At 39.3% G+C, this 15716-nt stretch overlaps 1 protein-coding gene across 1 annotated transcript; it reads left to right on the plus strand.

Annotated features, from left to right (window-relative positions):
• Positions 1-2202: 2202 nt before the first annotated feature.
• Positions 2203-8271, plus strand: metap1d (methionyl aminopeptidase type 1D (mitochondrial); the record flags this gene model as incomplete). The annotated part of the gene is made up of 10 exons (XM_080503700.1): positions 2203-2242; positions 3079-3239; positions 3527-3676; positions 3767-3915; positions 4843-4885; positions 4988-5151; positions 5270-5367; positions 5987-6034; positions 6107-6185; positions 6484-8271. The coding sequence occupies 10 exons, from the start codon at positions 2203-2205 to the stop codon at positions 6566-6568; spliced, it is 1017 nt and encodes a 338-aa protein (XP_080359826.1). The 3' UTR covers positions 6569-8271.
• Between the last annotated feature and the right edge of the window lie 7445 nt (positions 8272-15716).

The raw sequence follows: 15716 nt of genomic DNA on the forward strand, positions 1-15716 counted from the left end.
CACATTTCAATGTTTTATAATAGAAGAACATCGCTCTGCTGCGGTATATGACCTCCAAACAAACTATAGGACTCTGTGTATGCTATTGAGCCAACTTAATGCATTTAATACAAATTATAAAAAAAAACACTTCTACTTAACTGTAAACTGGTTCCCAAACCAGGGATAAAGAGCCACAAAATGATGGAGAAAAAAACCCCTCCGCGAAGTCACTTATAATGTCCAAAGAGGCAAGAACAGCCACAAAGATTTGCCATATGAACACAATGATAAACACTGCCCTTAAAATATATATACAGATTGGCAAATAATAATAATTACAAACACGTGTAATATTACCACATCAGCATGCACATTTATTTTAAAAACACAATGAAGAAGCACTAATACAAACTCTGCTTGACTGGCCCTGTTGGGTGTCAATTGGAAGTCCTGGATCAATTGAAAATGACTGTTGTTTTTTGCTTTATAACGTCTAAAATGGTCACATTTGTCATGTTAAAGGACATTAATCCATTGTTATTTGTCTCTAGTACCTTTGCGAGCAGAGCTAACCATACCATATTGACACTTAGAATAATCACAAAGAGAGACACAACTTCCAAGAGTTGCATGTGTGTTCACTACAAAATGCATCTTCTAACTGATACTGCTGTACTTGGAGGGCTGGTGTTACTACAAAAGCTGTGTTCCACCTTGTCATCACTATTTTTACTGGTTGTACTGTTATTATACAAGCTTAGTACAATAACAGGCTTGAACTGCCAATGATGCTTTTACAAATTTTAACACATTAATATCATATTGCATTGTCTGATCTGACAGTTAATAAGAACATTCTTCTGATTGCCTTTGAGTATTAAATGTGTTTCTTATATTAACAATTCTTTGGACACTCATCTTATTCTCAGTCCAAATTGGCTTCAATTAAGATGAAATAAATGCAATAAACATTGTTTTAATGACTTTTTGGGGGGTCAATGTTTTCACTTTTTATCTATTCGCTGCCAGTGAACAAGCCTTTTTTGCTCTGACCTTGTGTTTGTATGAGATACCAAGGATATTTGTTTTTACTGATAAGGCTGTGACTGACAAGCAGGTCACAGCCTAAAGCCAACTCTTGTTTGTGTTATGTAACTGTGCTCAACAATTATGGTAACACCATCTGTTGCGAGCAAGAGCCTATCCGAATGTGTCCATTGCTTTGTTAGGTTTTCAAGAGATGTGTAGGCATCAGAATGGAGTTTCTGGCTTAAATAGTTTGATGTTTCAGATTGTGCAGAATTCAGATTTAGCCTCATCGATTTTCTTACCCTGCAAACTTGAAACAATTAAATACTGTCCCTCAGTTTAATGTGTATAATGACATAGATTAAAATGTAAAATATAGAATAAAACAGAAAAGCTAAATATATAGTTCATATAAAAGGACATACTTATGACTAAAGCAGGAAAACACAAAATGTCTTATTGAATGATTCAGCTGACTTTTGTCAAGCATTTATAGACATTCATTTTTGGAGTATTATTAGTTACTCAAAATATGAAACAACATCTAGACAGACTCTTGGAAGTTTACTATTTTACTCCATGACAATATTAACAAACAGAAAACAAAATATGAGTTTCTGTAATGATTTTCCCTATTTTTTTTCCCAACGCAAACTTGATAAGATGTTACATTTAGTTGTAAAACTTAATTCATTCGAACAATACTTTTGTATAGGTGAATACCTGAGGTGATGTTCTACAATCAGAGTTTGTTTCATAAGTTTGAGAAAAAGCATCTATTTAATGAAAAAGTGAATTTGTACATGCATTACAATCTTCTTAGAATTATTACTCTACTAACTGACTCAGTTAAAAGAAATATGACTACCACAATACATAAATATAAACAATTGATGCTTCAATAAACACATATAAGCAAACAACACAGGCACTGAATCCTGTTGTAACTATACATTTACACTATTTTCATTGTATTGTTAATTTTCTGCATATTATGGATAAAATATAATAGATACTGCAGCAATTCCGCACATATTTTCGTTATAAATCGTGAGCATTGGTGCAGCGAGGGGCTGGTGTGTAAACGTGGCCTATTATTTTCCCTGCAGGACATTTCCATAAGCTGAACAGTGCAGGCGAGCCGGTTTGCACCACGTGACTCCACAACCACGTGACCAGCTGTAAATAATCATGGCGGCGCGCTGCGGTGGGGGACTGACAGCCAGAGCAGGTACGACAAGAAAGCTTTCTGTTTTACCACGAAACACTGCAGCCAATAGAAAGAGCTGTCACTTCTCCAGGTAGTGGGTACCGTTAAAGCAAATTAGCGACATAACATTTCAGCGCACCGACATGTTTCTGTCAGTGAACTTCTTGTTTGGTCCACTGATGTGTGCGTGAAGCTAACTTGGTGCTGCACGACTTCCAGATGAGTGTCTACTGTCCTTTAAATGGATAAATATGTTCACATTAAGTTTGAATTATCTTTTGAATCGGTTTCAATAATAGCATGCCAGAGTAACTCACCCAGTACTAAAGGTTACGGTAATATAACCACTCATTCTCCAGCTATTGGGTTGCAGCGGAGCAGTTAAAGTAGGTTGGTGTACCTCCCTATCCGTCCATCCAGAAGCTAATCCGTCAAACTATCTTAAGGTTAAGCCAATTAAGTTTAATTTGTAAAACATTATTAATGAATCGAAACACATGAGATTGAGAACAAAATAACAACAATCCTTGAAGTGCACAGATTTTTCCAAAAAACTGGAATGACTAGCATAGGGTAGATAAGTTGGTTTAAAAAGAACTTCAAGCAGATAAAATAGAAATACAACTAATGATGCACAGTATAATGAATGATTAAGGAAAGGTAAAATATAATGTGTAACTGATTCATTAACATATGGAGCAACAGGTTTAAAAAGTAGAAGAAAGGAACATTGTATTTTATTTATCCAAAGATAGAAATAACATGCAACAGGTAACGTTTCACTGCAAGACACAAACTGTTAATCTAAGGGTTATTTGTAGTTGTTTATGTAATAAAACGTTTTCACCGTCATGCAGGACTGAGCAGTTTTCTGCGGAGAGTTTGTTGTCTTGGTGGTGGCACGCCCCCCACAGTGCTACTGTCTCAGCAACACCGACGATTCTTCTGGAGGAAATGGAAAAACTCCCACAATGTCGTTCGTCCTGCCACGGTTCGGCCTGCCTACGCAGTGCCAAAGGTACAGTATCTTGTTAATATGTCCCAAATCTAATCAACTGATGTCAGATCAGAACCCCCCCCCCCCCCCCATGCTCGGAATACTGGCACACTTGGATCAAATGTTCAATTAAAATTGAAAGTAAGTTAGCAGAATCAAAGTACAGGCACTCAGCTCAATCTTTCATTGTTCACATCGTTAAGGGGCGTAATCTCATAATAACAACTTTGACTTTATATCTAAGTGTAGGCCAAAATGATGGCCCAGCTTTAATGTCTTGTACCCGTCTTTCTGTCGTCCGGCTGCAGCACATAGTGCGACCTAACTATGTAGGTACTGCTGTGGTCCCAGAATGGCCAGATTACATCGAGATCAAGGACCAAGAGCAAATCGAGGGCTTGTCCAGAGCATGTCAGCTGGCCCGGCATGTGCTCCTTCTCGCTGGCCGCAGCCTGAAAGTAAGTATCGCAAAATCACTCTCAAGTCTTCATTGTATTTGCTTGAATCTAATGGAACACAATACAAATGTGATGACTTGTGGCTTCCAGGTGGGGATGACAACAGATGAGATCGACTTTATTGTGCACCAGGAAACAATCAAACACAACGCCTACCCTTCCCCTCTCCGATACGGCGGCTTCCCCAAGTCTGTCTGCACGTCTGTGAACAACGTGGTGTGCCACGGCATACCCGACAGGTAAACGAGCAAAATTCTCACTTGAACACAGCAGTACTAATCTAGTCTCACCTCTTTAATGTTGTAAAACACCAGCCTTACAAAGTCATATTCACATCTGCAGTGGGCCCCAAAGCCCAACCCGGTGTGGTGGAAAGTCTTTCCTCCTATCTTTTATTCTACGTAGAAGAGAAAGGTCATCATAGAGATGTGGCCCCCAAACAACGAGCAGAGCACACGAAGCACAGCATTTTGCTCAGTTCCCCTTCATATGAGCAGGGAGGGATGCCTCCGCTGATGAGAGCATGCTTGCGTAAAGATTTGACCTAACAATAGACCTCTCCTGTCTGATCTTCTACGAGACCAAGCGACAAGCGGTAACCTTTGTTTTTTAGGAGCATCACAGTCACGTTTCCATGAGCGGTGTCACTTCCAACCTCGGCGGAGTAGCAGAATGCAGGCACTGTCATTTTCCATTACACTGAGCTCAAACCACTGTACCACCGTGCAGCCCACCAGAAACTTTTTCTTTTTCTTAGTCCAGGTCACCATTTGGCGGACATTAGGAGTCTCTGATTGTGCATGTTTTCATAACTTATTTCCCTCTACGGTGAGATAAGAAGTTTTATCATTAAAATTAATAATTTAATGAATATTGGACAATTCAATCTATAAATTCTGCACTTTTAAAATCTTAAATGCAATTTATTTATTTTTTTGTTACTGGAACTGAGTTGTAAAACACTTTGAAAAATTATTAATTTCACAGTTCTCTTTTTTAGATCAATGTGATAAATGGATTTTAAAATTATGACTAGAAGTACGTTTTTAAATTTTGTGTTGTAATCATATTGTGGACAGATGGTTGGTGGATAAAAGAAGTGTATTTTACAATTTAGGAGATTCTCGTCACATGTCATTCATTATTAAACTGCCCGTTTCTTGCAGCCGTAGACTTGAAGATGGTGACATCATCAATGTCGATGTCACTGTAAGTTCATGCCCCACTACGTTAGAAAATACCTCACATACACACACATGCTCTACAGCTATATATAGACTCGCTACACTTGTCACTGCTTTTCCCTCATAGGTGTATTTGGACGGTTACCACGGAGACACCTCAGAAACATTTTTGATTGGCCAGGTGGATGAGGCTGGCCAGCGATTGGTGGAAACGGCCCGGCGTTGCAGAGATGAGGCCATCGCTGCCTGCAAGCCGGGTGCACAGCTTTGTGTTATAGGAAACACTATCAGGTACAGAAGCACACTCAAACTGCACACAAGCTATACACGTGTCAAGTACACACTTTCTACATGTTTGGGTTTTTTTGTTTTTGTTTTCACGAGTAATGCCTTTTCCTACTGTTTGCAGTGAAATAGCTCATGCCAGCGGATTCAAAGTGAGCCCGTATTTTATAGGCCATGGAATAGGCTCTTATTTTCACTGCCACCCTGAAATCTGGCACCACGGTAAGTCTGGGTCAGATTCCTATTTTACAGTTTAGGAAGAAGAAATCATTCTTTCTTGATCCCCTTTGGGAAATTACTTGTCTGCAGTTTGCCCATCCTATTCATAGCTAACCTTAACTGCAGGCAGGGTCAATAGTCTTGCTCAGGCAGCCACGGTTAACCTGTAAGCAGTGTGATTTACACCTGCCAAACAAACCTAATGCTTCTCCAGCATCTTGGCCCCAAGCTGTGGAATAACATTTTACAATGGTTATTCTAAATTACTCTTATGTTCAGATACATTGATTGAGCACAAACGAGCGGGCCTAACTGAGGTGGTGATGATGTAATCTTTATGTTATGTTATTTATTAGTGGCTATATGATAATGATTGATATGATGTTGTTTGTATTTCACTCAGTTCTTGATTTTTTTTTTTTTTACCATACTTCTATTGATATAAAGACACACAAAAAAATACAATAGGAACTTTTTATAGAGTAGACACTTCACGTGTGTTTTATTCATGTTTATGTTAGTTTTGCATTTGTTTTATATGCTTGTAAACAAGATATTTGTCAACAAGAACCTTTCTGGGAATGTCAGCATTTGCCACATTTCAAACTGTTTTTGTTTCCAGCGAATGACAACGACACAACGATGGATGAGGGGATGTCTTTCACAGTAGGTAAGTTTGCATGTGTGCATTAAGATGTCTTTGGGTACGAGCTTTGAAGGCTCATAATGTGTTCATCTGTAGAGCCCATACTGATGGAGGGATCTGCAGAGTTTAGAATCATGAAGGACAAGTGGACCGCCGTGTCTGTCGATGATAAAAGGTACAAATCCACTACATTTCCCAGCTGTGTGTTTGAGTCAGGATTATCAGCAACGCCACGAATTGATTGGTTTACATTTGTGTTTGGATTTGTAATTAATATGCCGATTAGTCTATTTGTAACTGTTTAATGTGAGCCTGGCTTGCTATTTTGCCCTTTTTTCAATCTGTATGCTGAGATAAGATTACTCCTCAGTAGATTCCGTTCTATACTCACTTTAATCTCTCATATTTTCACTTATCTTATTATTATTGTTATGATTATTATTTAATTCTTGTGTGTGTATTTTGACCTACAGGTCAGCTCAGTTCGAACACACGGTGGTCATCACATCTGATGGAGTGGACATTCTCACCAAACTACCTGAAGAGAGCAATCTTTGACGCTGATTGCTGAACCGATGCTCTTAAAGTACCTTTAGTGTTAAGAACTTCATTCCTTTAGTTCAAAATATCTTCTTTTAAATGTAAGATGATTTTGATACCTGACTAAGGATTATGTTTATACATCTGGCTTCAGTGTGATCTTGGATTTTATGGCTATGTGGGTGGTGCATGTTGGGTTTTGTGCATGTGTGTGTATATTGCCAGCATAAAGTGATGTCTTATTTAATTTTTGTTTAGGCCTCTGAAGAGTTTAGTTTATTTTGTTGTTGTTTTGTTTTTTTAAATGGGTGGAAAGGAAGAAGGAAATCTAGATTTCCTTACGCTTGTTAAAACAGTAGAATACACGTCAACCAGATGTGGAGTGTTTGAGCTTTATTTAGGAGATTTGAACAGCAAAGCACATAACCGAGTTTGAAATCAGCACATATTGTTTTTTTTTTTTAAACTTGTTTCTAGTATTTACACTTGAAAACAAATGTAGTTGACATTTTTTGAAAAAGGTAAAATATATTTAGCTTTATGGACTCCACAGTGATGCTGTGGTTAGGACTCATGGCCAATCTCCAGTTCAAGCCTGTGTTGGCTTCAGGGGCCTTACTGTGTGGAGCTTGCAGGTTCTCCCTGTGTGTGCCCAGGGTCTTTTTATGGCAGCCTACAACTGTTAGTTAAATAACCTGGAAGGGAATAAGATAGATATATTTTACTTGATGCCTTTGAACCTGAAGTTATTTGCTACTTAATATATATAATTAAGTCATCCACTGACACCTCAACCGTCTTCTTTACTGCTTTTTCAATCTAAATCTACAGAGTGCTGGAATTAATATAAACTTACTGTGAGCAAAATAAGGATAATTTCTGCACAGGTTGTTACTCCACCGTCAGACAAACGGAGAAAGACGTACAGTCACACAATGACATTCACACCTATGGGCAATTTCTGAGTTGCCAATTAACTTCAAATATGTATTTGTGGGCTGTGAGCGCAAACCAGAGCATGAGAACATGCAAACTCCATGCAGAAACACCCTTTAAGTCCAGAGTTGAGTGTTGTAACTACTAGATTACTGGGCTGCCTCATTCAGTGCACACACAGTGAATTTCCAAATGTGGCCATCAGAGGGCAGTATATACAGTCAAACGGTACCTCTGTGTGGTGACCTTCACAGATTTCCTCACTCCTCATGAGCAGTAAGACAACACCCTACCTCTAACCTTACAAAGTTGGCACGAGTATCCTCGTCAGTGAAGTAAAGATCATAGAGTTGTACATCTCAGTGTGTTTAACTCTGTTTTCTGTTTTGCACCAAGTGCCAATGATGATGTACTGTAGAAAAATATGTCCAAAGGTAATATAGGTCAGCCAGGTGAAAATCACAGGGGTGTTATTTTTGGGGGTCTGGAAATCCGCTACACTCCTTGAAATAGCTGTGTCATAACAGTCAGTGTCATGCACTCTGTGTCAGCTAGCATGCTGAAGAGGAGAGAAAACGAGAGGTTAGAAGTGTTCTGGGTTATAAATTCCAAGCATAGCATCATCCTTTTGTTGTATTTTTCCAATCCCCACCAAAGTCTTTATCACTGCTCAGCAGGTGGATTCAATAAAGACGATCTTTAACAACAGTCAGAAGTCTCAAGTTCAAAATACACGTTTGTTACTTTTTGCCGTTGGAATGCAGTGTGTTTTTGTGTGTTGTGTGTGTGTGTGTGTATGTGAGAGAGATAATAAAAGTTTCTGTTCCAAGGCGGAGTTTTCAAACCGTTAATTTATAGCTGTGTAAACAATATCACTGTGGAACATTTTAGTGAACATGCTTGATGTGACTGTAACTCAGAAGTAATGCAGTCAAGTGAAGACGCTTCTGAAGAAAAGTGCAGGAAGGGAAATTGAATTGCGTCCCAAAAGAAGGTGTGTTTTCACTTCCTGCCCCCCCCCCCCCCCCCTCTATCACTCTCTAGTTCTCTCTTTCTCTCTATGAGTGTGTTTTGAGCTCATGCCAGTGCCAGTTTGTGGGAGAGGCAGGAGGAATTAAACAAACAAAGGTTGGGTCAGCTAATCTGAAGTCTGGTCATGTTCAGTCAGGAAGTGATTCACATGGTTTATATTTGATTGAGTGACAGAAGGTGACAAGAACTTCGTGCGCATGTGTTCAGCTTTTATTTCACAGAATTGCATAATTTGCCAAACACTAAACCGATATGAATTTACTTTATTGCACTGGAGCAATGCACACCTCAAACTGTTGTTTGAACGGGGCGTGAAGCAACCTGTTGGTTCATAACTCCCGGAGTGTGAGCTTCCTGTGAATCAGGCCCAGTGCGCTATAAACAATTCTTCATGATCTACACCGGAATGTGATTTCTGAAATATGAAACATAACAGATATTCTGAAAAACATGGAGTGGATTTGTAAGACCGACAAATATGTTACTGACTGGAGAGCATGGTGGAGTGAGAGTGGGTAAGATGAGATGTTTGAGGGAGGAACAGGGAGTGGCAGGGTGAGGTGTTGTATTGTGGATCTGAATTCTCCCTTCTTCTCATTCTTCTCCTGCATGTTCAGACTCATTTGTTTCCTCCCTGCGCACTGCAGTCTTCTTTTGAATCCTCACCCAAGTATGCAGAGGAGCTTTCTTAAATCACATATAATACACAGGCTTTTTTTTTTAACTGCATTTAATTAGCTGAATTTTTAATCTATTTCTTTCTTGACAAGAGTTACGATTAGTTTTGTTCTTACCGTTGTGGCTGTTTGCATGGTGTTCCAAAGGTATCCAGGCTTACAATGGTATGACAAGATTCAAGATTGTTTTACTTGCCAATGATGATACAACCAAAGTCAAAGCAGACTTAAAAAAAAAAAAAAAAGAGCTCTTTGTGACTAAATAGCCTTCCATTGTACTGTAAAACTGCACATATCCATATAGGACGTAGAAGTAGTGTCAGACATGTCTAGAATGTAAGAATTGTTTCCCATAAAAAGCTACTTCTTACAAATGATAAATATAGGTTATTGGTTCCCATGCAGGTCATGCATCTACATTCAAACAACCCTTTACATCTGCTCTCTGCCCATTCAAGTCAATACACATTTATTTATGACAGTGATCAGATACTTTGATCACTGATCACATACATTATAAATTGTGACTGAGAACTTCTAACACAAATATAGGGTTAAGGCTACTTTTTCAATGGAAAAAGCTCAAATAATATATTTTAATCAAGCTTATCAAACCAATATGGATGCATCTGAGATTTTCCAACCTGAAAAACAATCAGTAATACAATAAACACAACCGATATGAGTTGAAATGTATGCACAGGTCATCAGTCTCGGGGGGCCAACGTGAAAACAACCACATGCATGTGCACAGCCTCACATTTTAAAGTCACAAATGACCCTCAAATGCATGTTTTTGGACTGTGGGAAGATAGTGGAGTATTCAGAGAAAATCCATTCATGAACATTCACTACAACCAGTGTGTGGATAACTTTCACATTGAAGTAAATAAAAAATGACCTGAAAATGTTGTAGTAGTACTTGATTGGGTATTCCCATTTTTGACACTTTATTTAGTTTTTATTTCCATAGCTGCCTTTTTTTTTTTTATATATACACTTACCTCCTGGAAGTAAAGATACCATTCTTCCCACGTAGCACAGTATGCAGTTTTCCTGAGGTACTTTAATACTGAACTGTTGACCAAATATCATCTGCATTGTGTGATAACAACTCTGTATGTGCTTACATATTTACCGCCTGTCGCTTTGGGTCGTGTTTTCCTCTATGCAGGTGTGCATACCTACACCGCTGCATGTGTGTCAGAGTCAGACTGTGATATATCACACTTGCTTGGGACTTTTCTGTGAGAAGCCCCCAGAAATGCTTGGATTCCTCTGTGACTCGTGAAAATGTTGTATTAACACGCACACACACGCACACTCACACACACATACTTTTATTTGAGTAAGTAACTGGCTCTTTGGAGTATTAGTCAATCCTCCTGAAGGCCAAACAGAAAGAGCTGACTGTGTTACTTGGAATTCAACACTCACTCTCATGGGTCATGCAGATACAGGATGATGTTGACTGATTAATCTTCTTCCACAAGCCGATTTTCACATTAAGATGGTCCGTTCATCCAACTCTGGATCTTCAGCTGGGCTCAGAAAAGCAGGGAACACCCCTGGACAGGTTAATAGTCCATCACATGCAAACAAGAGACAGACAATCTCCCACACTGACATTCACACCTACAGACATTTAGAGTCACAATTAGCCCGCAGTGCATGAGTTTGGGCTGTGGGTGGAAACTGGAGTGGAAAAGAAAAATCCTTGCACACAAAGAGATCCAGAAAGTCCAAAACAGACTCAAACTGCAGATCTTCTCACGAAGGGAGAGTGTGAACTTCATCATCGTTGTGCCGCCCAATCATAAGACAGATAAGAAGCATTTAGAAAACAGAAAACATGATACATTCCCACAATCTGCCAACAAATCTCTTGAGTATAACATTGTTCCCTGAATTGTATCTGTATGAAGGATTAGGTTATATAGTGACTCTTTGTGTTCTTCCTGCTTTCAGGCCACTATTTGACACCTTTTCTCATCTTCTGTTAATAATCTTCTTTAATATACAATGCACCGCTCATCATCATATTGTTCACTGCAGATAATTAAATGCAACCACATAATTAACGTAACAAAATTTCCCCTGAAAGACTTAAAATACATTTATTCACATATAGTATAGATGTTTGTCCGATCCTTATTATGGGTGTGATTCAGTCTTTCATGACAACATTCAATAGTTACCTGAAGCACACTTGGTTGGTGGCTATTAATTGGATTTAGATATAAAAAGCACATTTATATAAGTATATTTTGCTTCCAAATTGTTGCATATGAAACCTTCCCGCATCACAAGTAACCGATATTACAAAATATTGCATGTGTGGGCAATAAAGCACTTGTAAACTGGAGACCCCAGATTGGCACAGGGAGGGTCCCACTTAGATTGACAGTTACAAGGTGGAAACTTTCTCTTTTGACCTCGAAGTTCTTTTATTGTGAGGAATGCTTTTATTTTTTTAAACACTGGAAACATTTCTGGAGGAGTCATCGTGTGCTCTCAAATCCACTGATAAGCAAACCGATCCTTCCAGAGCGTTTTAGCCTGGATTCAGGGATTCTTTATGCCTGTCTTTGACCCCCCCCCCCCCCCCACCGTGCCTAAAGAATGGAAGCATGGGGCTGAAAACGAGAGCCTCAGTGTATCGTTTGGTGTGTGCGTGTGTGCGTGTGTGTCGATGGTATGCATGGCCTGGGGCTGCTCTAAAAGTTCTCTGATAAATGGCTTCTGTCTGCTTCTGTTGTCTTCTCAGATTCACACACACACACACACACACACACACACACACACACACACACACACACACACACACACACACACACACACACACACACACTCACACACACACACACACACACACACACACACACACACACACACAGACTGGAACAGCACAATACTCTGTTTGGACCCTTGACAAACCGGTTTTGGAGGTTGAAGCCTCTCAGCTGTGAGTGTCTCCGTGTGTAAAGGGCTAACTGGGAGGTGCAGAGACACTTAGTTCAGCCCAGGTAAACAAGGAGGGGTCAAGTTATTTATTTATTTATTCATTCCTGTGCACGCTCACCAATTCAATCACACAGACTCTTATTTTCTTGAAGCAGTTTGATTTGTTTACATCACATTAAAAGAATAAAAAATCTTTACGATGGATATTTTTCCTAATAGTACGACGTATTTCCACCGACCGTATCACCAACATATTTTCAACAACATCAGCACAGCAGCGATGAATGAATCAAATAAATAATTGGGCAGCACAGTGTCGTTGCGATCACTCTCCACAGTGACAATGAACCCGGTTCCACTGTGGGTACCGCTTGAGTCCTCGCTGCGTTTGCATGGTCTCCCTCTACACGAGTTGATTTTCCCTGAGTGCTCAGGTTTTCTCCCAAAGCCCATAAACAATGATTTGACACTAATCAGTAATTCAAAAGTGCCTTGAGGTGTGAATGTGAGTGTTTGTGTGTGTGATGAACTGGTGGTCTGTTTCAGGATGGATAGATGGATGGATGGATGGATGGATGGATGGATGGATCTTTCACACAGATAAAACACTTAATCTGCATAGACTTGGTATGTGTAACTGACATTGGGTTATAATGTGTCAAAATGTGCAAAAGTATATAAAAGGAACAAAGAATGTGCATGGACTATACACTGTATGGTACAGAAACTCCTGCTAAACTGTCTAAAAAAAACATGCAAACATTTAAAATGTCAAGAAAGAACAGAAAGTTCACATGAAAAATGTATAGTACAATATAAAGAGTGCCGTTACTTGTCCTGAGAAATTAAAACATCAAACAGTGCACAAAAGCTAGGAAAATGAAGTTCTATTTGTGGAGCCAGAAGGAATGATGGAGTGGTGGAGGAGTTTCTGAAACAACACTAGTTTGGACGTCGCTGCCAGAATCCTGAATGTTCCATAAAAAAAATAAAAAAAAGACTCACTATTTATGTTTGTGTTGATGCCTATGTGTGTGTGCGTGTGAGCGTGTGCATGTGTGGTGACAATTAGTTCCACCCCTTAATGTATGGTCCTCTGCCAAAAGAAGCCTTTCCAGTGGGAAACTCTTTTGTGGATCCTTGAGCTGTGGCTAATTCTGACGTACTGGTGTGTTATACTGTATGTGCATCTTTCCCCAGAAGGACATTCATGGAACAGGGTGGATTTATTTGCTGAGATTTCTAACCTCACTTTACTTTTTGTGGTGACTTGAGCTTTGTCTTTTAAAATCTAAATCTGCATTTATAAAAAAAATAAATAAAAAAATAAATAATGTTTAAAAAATTGCTTAAAATGTATTTACCGGTAAACAAAAAAGAAACAAGATACTTGTGTTCAAGTCATTGGGAGAACTGGTGGCAAGAATTTTAGATATTTCCAGGATTTTCCATTCCATTTGATGGGACGACTAATACAACTCAGATATTTCAGAACTTTGCTTTTCTATAAATAGTCTTTGTGGGTGTACCCACCACCTGTACCCTAACAGCACTTTTGATATGAGATCATGTTAATCAAATCAGAGCCTTCTAGGCTGGCTTTAAAATATTTGTACCACTGACCTGAATCTGTCAGGAGAAAACCGAAAGTGAACTTTTCCATGGGTTGAAAAAACACTTTTCTTGAAGCACACCTGCAGGAGTCCATCCCGACATACTAACATCTCATATTACACACATAAACGCACAGTCAGCACAGACCATAAATGTGTAAAACAGGAAAGTAGTCGGGGTGGGCGCAAAGGGTGTTCCAGCACTACTGGAAACACGAGGATACATCCATTAGCCCTTATTATCATCAATCCACTCATCCAAACCTGATGGGCTGATTCTACTTAAACCATGTGAGTGAGAAGTTTATAAACTCAAGTGAATAGGTTGTTCAGATAAAATTAACCCAAGCATTTATAAAGAAACTTAAATAAATAAAGCTGAAGATATCTACCGGTATTCCAATTCTGACTGAATGTTTATTTGTCTTTTAAAAAAAATCTGAATCACAATCGATTATATATTAGAATTGAGGTGAGCTGGCTGGTGTTGAAATAATTTTAGACTTTTACTTTGAAGAAACATCTCCTGGATGCACTGTTTTATTACACAAAGAAAAAGTCACAGTTGTGAAACACCTTGGGTTGGACTTGAGCGTGAGTTAAAGGCAGTGTGTGTGTGCGTGTGTGTGCGTGTTTGTGTGTGTGTGTGTGTCTCGAGGCTACATATTTCTACAGCATCATAGGCACACTCAGCTAACTTTGCCCCACCCTGGGGTGTGTGTTCGTTCCTTCAGGGTACCTGGAGCTGCTGCTTCACAAGCAAATGGAGGGCTGTGGTTTGGGCGAGTCTGGGCACTGCCTGTTCAATGCTTGTGCGCATTTGTGCTTCTGTACGTGTCTGTGTCGACGTGTGTACTCCTGAATAAAGTCTTCACTGTCATTCCTTTTCTTTAGCACCCAAAGGAATAGTTTTGCTCCTCCGTTGCAATAAAATCTAACATGCACTGAACAGTATCAGCTAGATGACCTGGTTTTAAATTATATGCACATTATAGATCTTATCGGGCCAGTGGTGTAATGGAGGTTAGAGAAACAAACTTGGAAACAGAAGTTTGCTGGTTTGAATCTCATGTGTATAAAGTTACTGCTGAAATTCCCTGAGCGAGGCCCTTAACGCCAAACTGATTATTTGAAAATTAAAATTAAAAAAAGCAAAGATGTGTCTATAAGGTGATTATTCATGATTGTGGAAAGTTTACCGTCTTGAATTCCAGACTCAGTGCGAGAAGATTGATGTCAACTGTAGCTGGGATGGCCTTTCAGTCTGTTTTATGTGTAGACAAGATGAGTGACCTTTACTTCCCTCAAGGTTAGCAAAGGAGAAGAGCGCAGATACTCCTGTTGGATAGTTGTGATGTGTAAGTTTAGACAACTGAGACACAATTAAATGAATCAAAAACAGAACAAAAAAACAGTTAGAGAAACCATTGGGCCTGGAGATAGACAGAAGATGTGAGTAGGTGTAGAGGAAATGTCATGTGTGTGCCATCAGAGGTCCTGAAGTTGTCACATTCACAGACACATGTTGGACATGCAGATTAACTTTGAAAAATATCCACAAGCCAAAGGTGAAGCGAACCTGCCACGCCTTGCCCCGCTTCACACAGTGCCGTTCTTATCTGCCATATCCTGATTCCTGTTTCTGACCTTCTGCAGAGTCATAAATCACTGATGATTGCTCAGCCGGTAGCTGCTCTCCCTTCAAAAACACCAGCCTAACGAGACAAGGGAAAGCAATAACACAGACACATAGAGGTAACAGGCAGAGAGTGTAGTCACGTGATTTTGGTACTCCTCTATGAAGAGGTGAAGCATTCAAAGATACAGTGTTACTATCCAGAAACATGTGACAAAGCAAGATTAAAAAAACAACCAAAAAAACCCGAAGTCTTTTGATGATTTGACAGAATATGTAAAAAAAAAAAATCATATTAAGCACACCTC

This window comes from Blennius ocellaris (genome assembly GCF_963422515.1).
Source record: "Blennius ocellaris genome assembly, chromosome: 10".
NCBI classification, from domain to species: domain Eukaryota; kingdom Metazoa; phylum Chordata; class Actinopteri; order Blenniiformes; family Blenniidae; genus Blennius; species Blennius ocellaris.